Source organism: Phalaenopsis equestris, unplaced genomic scaffold (genome assembly GCF_001263595.1).
Source record: "Phalaenopsis equestris unplaced genomic scaffold, ASM126359v1 Scaffold000088, whole genome shotgun sequence".
NCBI classification, from domain to species: Eukaryota; Viridiplantae; Streptophyta; class Magnoliopsida; order Asparagales; family Orchidaceae; genus Phalaenopsis; species Phalaenopsis equestris.
The window spans coordinates 174,817-185,541 of NW_018164530.1; the positions used below are offsets into that span (position 1 = coordinate 174,817).

Sequence of the window (10,725 nt, forward strand, 5' to 3'; positions counted from 1 at the left end):
ATTTTTCGGCCCTACACCTAGCACCTAGCCGATGTGGGACTACTTGTTCGTGACAACATGCTCATACAAATCTCTTTGTGTTTATTGCGAGGTGACCTCTGAATCAAGTGTCTACTGGATGATCTTTCGTCCTGTAAAGGTATGTTTCTAATTCAATCTAACGTATCCAATGGTTCTTCTTTGTTGAGAGAGTGAAATGTCCGCATACAACATGATAGATTAATATGTGGGTTTCCTGATTTAAGTTATGCAATCCTAGATAAAATCCTGTTGAAATACTACATAAAGTTTATTCAAATTCGTCTTAGATCTTGCTTGAATGCTACCTTATTTTGTGCATGCAATGGTATTTCCCCTTTGGATTTACGTGTCAATTAAATTCTTGTTACATCGTTGTCATGCAAGTGAATACATTTAAATCTTTTGGTTGACACTAAAATTCAGGTATATAAAGTCATCTCTTTTGCAGGTGCCAATATCTAAATTAGCTTATGTTGTGATATTTAATGGTTCCTCTTACTCTTAAACAATTCCTTATGCAATACTTGAGATTCATATGAAGGTTTATTAAATCTTTCAGATTTTTGGTGAGATTACATATGCGACATTTAAATGAAAGATACATATGAAGTAAATGGGATGATTTTGTATAGGAAATATGTGGAGCTTCTTTATGCTGTCTCCCTTGAAATTCTTATATAAATCTTGGTGGAAATGACCTAATTTTAATGGTCTTGTTTGGAAGAAAATCTTAAGGTTTAGAGTTTGGATTTACAAAAACTTGGAAGTTTAAACAGTTTCATTTTGTGGAAATTATGAAGTTTATATTGCTTTGAATTGTGAAGATTTGAAGGACTTCATCATGCATTTATGATTATTAAAGGTGCTTAAATATTTTTAAGGGTTGGTATCAAATATGTGTGCCCTTTGGAATGCTTATTGTTGCTATGGGTAGAGTTGAAGCTTGAATGAGATCATGAAATCCAAATCCTTTTGCACTTTCATAATTATGATCATACAATTCTTAAATTCCAACAGAATGGATTAATTCTCATATCAACTTTTCGATGTGCCTTTGCGAGGTGAATACGGTCGTGGTGGGAATATTGGATGATCACAAGAGTCACCTTGGAGCAAACGAATCAAACTACATCAAACATCAAGTCGGTGAACAATCTCTCTCCTACGTGGCGATATATGAAAAACTACTCAGAATTCATGAGGATAACACAACAATATATATATATAAAAGTCACAGAACAAAACTTAACAGAAGTATAAGGACTTATCTCAAACTCTTCCCAAGCAATTCTCTGAAGTCTCTTGACCGACCTTAACACCAATAGACTCACACAAGACTCTAAAACACTCACAATCACAAAGACTCACCACCCTCTCACTATTGTGGCCGCCCACTCCAATGGTGATCTAACCTACCAAAAAAATGACTATATTTTCGTGTGAAAATCTTTCCTATAAATAAAGCTCTGAAAAACACCAAGAGTCACTTCATACACCTTTACGAAATTCATCCAAATTCAATGGATAAAAACTAAACTGTTTATGGCACCATGGTGCTAGCCTTCGAGAACTCCTGACACCTAGGCGTCAAATCCTGACACCAGGTCAATGTTTGCTCCTTTTGACCTATTTTGCTTCATTTTTGTCCATTTATACTCCTTTTTGCTCATAAACTCCATTTCACTTGAAATCAAAAACACGCAAAATACCTTTCATTAAAGTTTAATATCCTTAAGAATGAGTAAAAAAATGTATATATAAAAGTAACACATTTTAAGGCATATCATAAAGCATCAACAATTTTCATAATTTAGGGTCATTTACAAGCACAGCTCACAATTCTTATGTATTTACATATTTAATACCTAAACTTTCAGATTTACATGCATAAAAGTTTTTAAAATCACATAAAAATTTACTTGCATTTTTAAAATTGGAATAAAACTTTTTATGCATAAATTTATGATACCAAAACCTTATGAATATAAATATGAATTTTTAGATGTTAGATATTTAAATACATAAGAATTTTGGTGTGTATATAAATTTCCTAACTTAAATTATTGTAATATTTCATTATTTAAAAAGATAAAGTACTTGTGCATTTGCTTCCTAAAGAAAAATATAAAGAAATAATAAATAATTTTATATTAGTACAGTAAATTATGTATATTAATTTTAAGCTATTATACTAAATTATGATATATGAATGTTTATTATATATAAGCTAATTGATTTGTTCAAAAAAGTAATGCAATATAAAATGAATATAATATAGAAGTAATATGTTATATTTGAAATACTTTAGAGTTGTTTAGTTCAATATAAAATAAGCGCACAACTTCATATATATTTTTTATTTATTTTGAAATATAGTGAAAATAATATTGTTGAATTTGAAACTATATTGGAGTCACACCAAAGGAATAGAATGTGAAACAATGACGAGGGGGAGGGGGAGGGGGAGAGAGAGAGAGAGAGCGCACACAATAGTGAATAGTAAAAGTATTCTTGATTGGCTTTTACTGAAGAAATGATCCCGTATTTATAGAAAGCGACTATAAAAAGAATAATTACATATTTGCCCTACTTTAATGGGAGTGTTACAGGGTATTTGAGGTAATTACATAAATGAGCATATGGTTTGGTTACCCACTTACCCAATTGACTGAGATCAGTGGAACTTGATTCGACAAGGCTTTTTTGTCTGACTATGCTAAGTTGGGGTCGCCAGTGGGCTTCTGATGGTCTTCGGTTCGACCAAACTTGAATCGGTTAGCTTGATTATGTCAGTCGGCTCTAGTCCAGTTGTTGACTTTCAACCCTAGATGGGGAACTTCTATCTTCAGAATAAAACTAGGATGTCTGGCAGAAGGTGAATCACGGTAATCTTATGGGGGTAGCTCACCCCTTGCAAAATGTCTTTTAGGGTGTTCATAGAGTATATCATGGTAAAACCTTTGGTCTTGTGATCAAGAGTTTTGGAAGCTCTTATGAGGTGGATGGGATTTATGGGGCGGGATTTGGGTTGATATCATCTTTTGGCTTGATATATCTTGGTCTTTGGTTCGGAAAGTCTGCACCGATTTGCTTCGGGTTTTGATCTAAGGAATCTGCACCTTTTCAATTAAGTCATTTGATCTTTTGCATGAGCCCTACTGATCGTATTTTTTGTTGTTCAATCTGTTAAATTTCGTCAAGGTTCATGTTGACATGTTTCTGATGTACAAATATATTTCAAAGTTTATGTGGCCTTACATAAATTATTGATGGTCAGGGGAGACAATAGCAGATGATTTATAATTGAATCCCTCAGACATTCCAACAGCATGAATGCGAGTTACATCCGCATAAATTTTTTAAAACGGTTGAACTTATATAAATCGGCCAGATTCTATGAATTAACAAAAAAGGAATTACCCGTTATTCTGAGTTAATTAAGGGCGGATATCTCATGCTAACATGCAGTCGGAGACACGTCATCACACTATAGAGAGAGAGAGAGAGAATGTGATCTCCTCCAACGCTCGTGAGTCATGACTAGTTTAATTCCATTGTCTGTTAGCTCACCTTTCGTGTATGGCCTCACATTGGTCGCAAGCTGCAAGAGTACAAGAAAGGTTCACGGGCACTCTCCCTCTTTCCCGTTAAAGAGTTCAAAATATTCACTTTTTTTAATGCTTTTCTTTTATATAACAATGTTAACTGCCGTACTGAAGAGTCCGCACTACTGGCTGATTTCTGTGATTTAGAAGATAATATTTTTGGATTTATTGATGTGAAAATCATACAAACATCAACTTTATAATTCTCTACTTAACTCTAGAAAAAATAAACTGAAGTAAAATAAATAAATAAGTTCATGTGAAAGCCTAGAAGCTTCTCATGTTCCTCCTCTAACCTCCAAAACAATCATGTGACTCCAACTAAGAGCCAAAATACACTTGAGTTAAAATATTTTTTAGAAAGCTAATTTTGTGACATGCTTGAAGCATCTGGGTTCAAAGTTGGAAGAGCCGCATTCCATACCACATATCACAAGCATATTCTATTTTATTTTTCTCTTTTTTCCGCATGATGGGTTCATGTGAGTAAAAAAGTTTCCCACTAAAATGTGGTGCATAGTGAATAAGACCATGACACCTCTCACCGATTATATAAGACAACCTATAGCTTCCCCTTCATATCCTATATTCATTTTCACATCTCTGATTCTTAAACGCTCCTTCTTCGACGGGTTATCTTCCACTGCTTTGCCTCAGCAATGGCAGCTCTTCATGGGCTACTGTACATTGCAATGGGGATCTTAGTACTTCTATCATGCTTCGAAGGCTCAAATGCAAGGCTCCATGACCATAAATCAAAGAATCGCAGAGAGAGAAGGGGCATCATATCTGATCCCCCGGATTTCCCTGCTGTCGGGCCACCGACAAAAAGCTTTGACATGGATAACTCGAGCTCCGACCCCTGCGTCTTCGATGTTAGAGCATTCGGAGCTGTTGGAGATGGCTCCACTGATGACACAGAGGCCTTTCGTTCTGCTTGGAGAGCTGCCTGCACGGCAGACTCCAGCATTCTCCTTGTCCCATCAGATGGTGTTTTCATGATCACCTCCACAATCTTCTCCGGCCCGTGCCAGCCAGAATTCGTCTTCCAAGTAATCTATCTACATATTCTAATCTCTCTGTCTCCCGGAAACACTAGTGTCATTTTGAATATGCGCTGATATTAGGTAGATGGAGTCCTGATGCCTCCCAATGGTCCAAAGTTCTGGCCTAAGAAGGATAGCAAGAGGCAATGGCTAGTCTTCTACCGTGTAGATGGCATGACATTTAGAGGAGCTGGCACAATACAAGGCAATGGGGAAGAATGGTGGAATCTCCCTTGCAAGCCCCACCGAGTAAGTTACTCGCCCTCTCTTCTTTCTATTTTTTTCTAAAAATCTCTCCTTTTTAACCATAACTGATGGCTTATCTAATTCTGCAGGGTCCAAATGGATCAACATTACCAGGACCTTGTGACAGCCCTGCAGTATGAATGAACTACAGAACAAGTCTTCTTCGTACAGCTTTTCAGATTTGTTTTACCATTTTCCTTTATTTTATTTGCAGCTTATTAGGTTCTTTATGAGCTCCAATCTGACAGTGAGAGACCTTTACATAAAGAACAGTCCTCAGTTCCACATTAAGTTCGATGGCTGTGAGGGAGTTTACATTGATGGCCTATCGATTAACTCTCCTGCTCAGAGCCCCAACACAGACGGAATCCACATTCAGGATACTAAATATGTGGGCATATATAACTCCATGATCAGCAACGGTACTTCATGCTATTTCTCTCCAGCTGCTCCATTTTTCTTTGGGTTTAGGAAGGTCTGCGTGCCCGCACGCCTGATAAAGCTCTCCTCCCTTCTCCTGCAGGCGACGACTGTATTTCCATTGGTCCTAGCTGCTCATCAGTGGACATTGAAAATGTTACATGTGGCCCAGGCCATGGGATTAGGTCAGTTTGACTTGAACCATTCATTTATTTGCATCACAATACATCTATATATGTTTATGAATGACAGACTAATGTTGGAAAAGGGTGGTGTATGGTTGATGGATGACAGCATCGGAAGTCTAGGCATGCAGAACTCGGAAGCTTGTGTGTCCAACATATCCGTGAGAAACTCAGTGATAAGAAACTCGGACAATGGAGTGAGGATCAAAACATGGCAAGGAGGTATGGGATCAGTATCAGACATCACATTTGATTCAGTGTATATGGAGAATGTGAAGAACTGCATAATAATAGATCAATACTACTGTCTGAGCAAAGAGTGCAGAAATCAAACTTCTGCTGTGTATGTGTGGAATGTTTTGTATTCAAATATCAAAGGCACATATGACGTGAGGAGTCCGCCCATACACTTCGCCTGCAGTGACACGGTGCCTTGCACCAATATCACCATGTCGGAGGTGGAGCTTCTTCCTTTCCAAGGAGAACTCATTGATGATCCATTCTGCTGGAATGCATATGGAGAGCTGCAAACACTCACCATTCCTCCTATTTCCTGTCTTCAGGATGGGATGCCTCAATCGGTGCAAGAGACCATCAGTCTTCAATGCTCATAACCAGCTTGTACTATCAATTTACACATAAAAATATTTATATGTAACTAATTAGCACATAGAAATGAGCCACTCACATGGTCCAAGTACCCATCCTTTTCCCTTTTCTTTCTCATGTTTCAATGTTTAGCCTGTGTTGTGCTTGGATGCCTGCCTGCACGACCTTTATTATGTATCAAAACATAAATCATGTGACGTGCCACAAAAGGAAGCAACTAGCTGGTAAGCCTGGGCACATGTATGTAGGTTAATTTTTTATCGCGATTGTGAATGTGATGGTATTTGCGACATTAATAGAATTTATTGTTTAAAAAAAGATGAAAAATCTCTTCCAGAAAAAAAAAAAAAAAAAAAAAAAAAAAGCAAAAAAAAAAAAAACGGCAAGATAACTCCAACTAATCCCAAACACCATTCAACGACTCACAACCGGTCTTTGTTGACCCACCCATTTGGACGGCCCAGATCGTTCTCTTTCCAAGCTGATCAAGTTGCCTACAATCCGGCAATCGGAGATAACCAGACCACCTCGCAATACAGCTCCACTCACCAAACCTCAACCGAATGGAACCTAATCCTAAATAACAGCCAAATCCCTAACCACCCCCACCCCTTAATCCTCAGTCATGCCCTCCGCCGGAGACCACCACCGTTCCGCCACCCTCGCCGCCGGTGTTTCCGGCGATGGGAGCGACGAAGCCACCGACAGCGAGGACTTGGGAGCCTTCGACCGGAATCGGCGGTGGTCCTCCAGTTCCGGTGGATCAGAGGAGTCACGCCGTATGTTCCAGAAGCTCTGGACTGACGCCGACGAGATGAAAGTTCTGCAGGGATTCTATGAGTTCACGTCCAGGAGGGGGACTACTCACGCCAACTACCAGCACGACACCGGGCCCTTCTTCGACGACATCAGGACCAGGCTGCAGTTCCAGTTCAACAAGAACCAGATCGTCGAGAAGCTTCGCCGCCTCAAGAAAAAGTATCGCAACGCCGTTGCCCGGATCGGATCTGGAAAAGGTTCCGTCTTTAAAAGCCCCCACGATCGGGCCACCTACGAAATTTCCCGCAAGATATGGAGCTCAACCTGGAAGCGCAAGCCCAGAAATCCGCCGCACTCGGAGACCCCCCTGACCTATCCTGATCAGACCCTCGCCGTTTCCTGCGGATCGGAAAGCGCGGTTGTCCAGGTAGCCGTTGCAGAGAGTTCCGCTCGGGTTCCGCATGGCATCCCCATCCTCGTTTCTTCCCTGTCCGGGCCGCCGCAGCCGACGCACTCCCCGCCACCACCGCCACTACAGGCGCCTGCTACGAAGACAGGACATACTGTTGAAGAGGACGCGCTGAGAATCTGTTTGGCCCCGCTGTTTAAGGAACTCCTGCAGTCCGCCTTAGATGGCGCTACTACAGCTGGGGCGGTGGCCCCTCCATTGTGGGTGCTGACGGCCTTAACTGCTGCGGAAGCTTCGGGTAAGAAGGATGAGAGGTGGCGGCTGCAGCAGATTCTTGAGCTGGAGCTGTACTTGAAAAGGTTGGAGCTTGTCGAGGAGAGTGTAAGGTCGGCGCTGGAAAAGCTTAGATCAATGGGTAGCTGACTTCCAAGCATAAACCCTAGACAGCGGAATACTTTTCTTTCTCTGTGTTAGAAAACGTGAAGTCCTTTTGGAGCAGTTACTCTTTGTCCATTTCCGTTTCTAAATCTGTTTTACATGATCCAGGAATCAGAAAAATAGAAGACAGAAATTGAGAGGAGATGTGTAAATGGTTTCTAACTTTTATACCTGTGACTAAATCCTTATTTGATTCTGTTCTTCTTGTTTAGTTCGAGCGAGCGAACCACAGACTCCTTGGATAGTCACAGTTTGATTCAATGATAAACTAAACGGAAATTTACATAGTTAGCACTCAATTCTTATGCATTTACATATCCCTCATCGAAATTTGGATTTTTACAAACATAGCATCTTACCTATTCATGAAAATGTGAATGCCATTGTTTCTCATTATTGAAAACTCAAAGTGCGATTGTAAAAATGAGAGTTTTAGTATGAGATACATAAATACATAAGAATTGGGCGCCGTGTATGTAAACTCCCCATAAAATTATCAACTATTTTCTTTATTGAGCTATATTCATAAATTTGCTGCAGACAAATGGAGGTCAGGCTCAATTGTGTGTGAGCGTGATCAGAAGGCGACTTGTTAACATAATCGTGCAATTAAAAGAACACATTACGTAAAATTTGACCAAAAATTGTGGTTGTATCTACTTGCAATTTGCAACTTTCTGCTGCATTTAATATCGCAAACACAAAGAAATTACTATGAGCATATTTTTCTTATTATTTGGCTTATCTCTACTATATATAAATTTGGAGAAATTTGCCCAAAAGTTCAAAGGGATGATATCTATCTATCTATGTATTTATGGTAAGTTAATTGATTTTATTGTTGGCGCTTATTTTTTTATTTATTTTCATCTGTTTGAAATTGGGATGCATTTAGCTTATGTTGATTCAAATTTTCACAAGAACAACATTAATAAATTGTTCATAAGTAATTTCAAATAGGAGCTAAATAAAAATACACTAAAAATGAAACAAATCATACATAAACAAACAATCAACTCACCCTTGCTTTTATTTACACTAAGTATCACAAAAATAATGAACAATTAAATAAACTAAGTTGTCCTTTATTATGTCACTATATTGATCATATACTTACATATAACTCCAAACTATATAAATTTATAAAAAAAATTATATTCCATTGTCAAATACCCATCATTGTATACCTTAAACTAGTAGATTGACTTTTTGTCAGCTCTTCAATTTTTAAAATTTCATCTAGCTTTTGCTCAAAGATTTAATCACCATTGGCTCAATAGTTAACTGGATTTTTTGTTTCCCTACCTTATACTCCTTTGAGGCCAATGTCCTTGATGTAGACCGCAATCCAATCCATCGGATGTCTACTTAGGAAAGTGTATGCTTTCTAATATAACAACAACTACCCCATCTGAGTTCCACCTTTTTATTCTCAATTTGCATGCTCCTTTCGTTGAACAACGTCTCTTATGGCTTTTAGTTGTTGTCTTTTTATTATCACCTTGTTGATTAAAATCAAGCCTACCAACATCCTTATTCTATTAAGATGGCTAATATATCAATGTTTTGCTTGGTGTCAACCTATTATGACTAATTCATACCTCCTTTAGTTACAATATGCTTCCTTCATTGCTCATTTAATAAGTACCAAAATATTTCCTAATCAATGGATTCCATTAACACCTTTCACCCATCTAAATTATGTTAACACATAAAAAACAAGGCTCTAACATGTCAATGGATTGATCAACCTATTTCATACTTTACTTATCTCTAAAGGATGACAGTGGTTATATATTCCTCTAAAGGGCTTACAACAGCCATCCACATCAGTCGACCAATTAAGAGTCAATAATCTCATCATAAATATTTAAATGAATTGTATATATACTATTGAACTCATATAAAGAAGGGTGTTTCATCCACAACATTTTCTTCTTTCCTTCATCACTTAATCATCGAACCTCATGTAGATCTCGTATTATGCATTATTTTCCCTTTTTATAAGAAATTTTTTTCCCACTCCACACCATGAGCGTAAGCTTTAAATTGAATCAAATCAACTGACAAATTTTTATATCTTATCATTCTTCCTCCTTTTCTAATCGACCTGACCCCATGCAATGACAATTAGATTATTTTATTGCAAATCTACTAACAACAAACATGCTCACTTATTTTCTTCACTTAACCTAGAAAGTATTTTGGGTCGAAGGCCCACCCTCTCCATCATCTCTCTCTCTCTCTCCAATCATTAATACTAACTACATTGTGTCCCCATAATGGTGAACCAAGTTTCATGGTTCATGTACTTTTTATCTTCTTTGATATTATATTAAACCAAGTTAACTAAGATTTACGAACCATCATTAACACCCTTGTTTCTTGAGTTATAACTTTTTTAGAAAGCAAAGATGTGCATATGTTGGGCTAGGATGCAATCGTATTGATGATAAAAATTAGAGTTATGTGGGTCTCAAGGTTTACTACGTTGTTCAGATAAAAAGTAGGATCTTTTAAATGTTGAGGAAAGAAAGTACAAATGGAGATTAAAGATTATGGGCAATTATGTTGGGGATGAAATTTGTTGTCGATGCCTAAAAAATTTAATCGAATCAAGCTAGGTGATAATGTTTGGTTACTCATCACAGACAACCCAAAATGAATGAAGCTAGATATCATGCAAAGTTTGAGATAGATTTATGCCATTTTTTTCTTAGAATTTTGAAGTTCATGCCTAGCTTTTCATTAATAAAATGACAGAAAAAAGTCATCAGACAGGTGAGTAAACTTAATTCACCTCACTTAAGACAGCCAAAAAAACATAAAAGGAGAAACAAAAACAACACAAACAAAAGAAAATGTGCTCTGACATTCTCTCTAGCAGCACAAAAGAAAATGCCATCCAGAGCAATCTAATGGACGGAACCGAGTAAGTCCTCCAAGGGAGCAACAAGCGAGCAGTGAGAACAAACATATCTTTAAGC

General features: G+C 37.8%; 2 protein-coding genes across 2 annotated transcripts; both read left to right on the top strand.

Annotated features, from left to right (window-relative positions):
* The first annotated feature begins 3,097 nt into the window (after positions 1–3,097).
* Positions 3,098–6,329, top strand: LOC110019941 (polygalacturonase At1g48100). The gene is made up of 6 exons (XM_020717836.1): positions 3,098–4,678; positions 4,754–4,921; positions 5,008–5,052; positions 5,133–5,340; positions 5,442–5,523; positions 5,633–6,329. Exons 1-6 carry the CDS (start codon positions 4,286–4,288, stop codon positions 6,135–6,137), a joined length of 1,401 nt encoding a protein of 466 aa, XP_020573495.1. The 5' UTR covers positions 3,098–4,285; the 3' UTR covers positions 6,138–6,329.
* An 88-nt stretch (positions 6,330–6,417) lies between these two features.
* LOC110019942 (probable transcription factor At3g04930) lies at positions 6,418–8,035 on the top strand. Its single transcript, XM_020717838.1, has one exon. The coding sequence runs from the start codon at positions 6,758–6,760 to the stop codon at positions 7,721–7,723; it is 966 nt and encodes a 321-aa protein (XP_020573497.1). The 5' UTR covers positions 6,418–6,757; the 3' UTR covers positions 7,724–8,035.
* Positions 8,036–10,725: the final 2,690 nt, after the last annotated feature.

Coding starts and splice junctions, on each gene's coding strand:
- LOC110019942 (XM_020717838.1), top strand. CDS start 6,758: ATGCCCTCCGCCGGAGACCACCACCGTTCCGCCACCCTCGCCGCCGGT.
- LOC110019941 (XM_020717836.1), top strand. CDS start 4,286: ATGGCAGCTCTTCATGGGCTACTGTACATTGCAATGGGGATCTTAGTA. Junction 5,053..5,132: donor GACCTTGTGACAGCCCTGCA/GTATGAATGAAC, acceptor TTTTATTTGCAG/CTTATTAGGTTCTTTATGAG. Junction 5,341..5,441: donor TAACTCCATGATCAGCAACG/GTACTTCATGCT, acceptor CTTCTCCTGCAG/GCGACGACTGTATTTCCATT.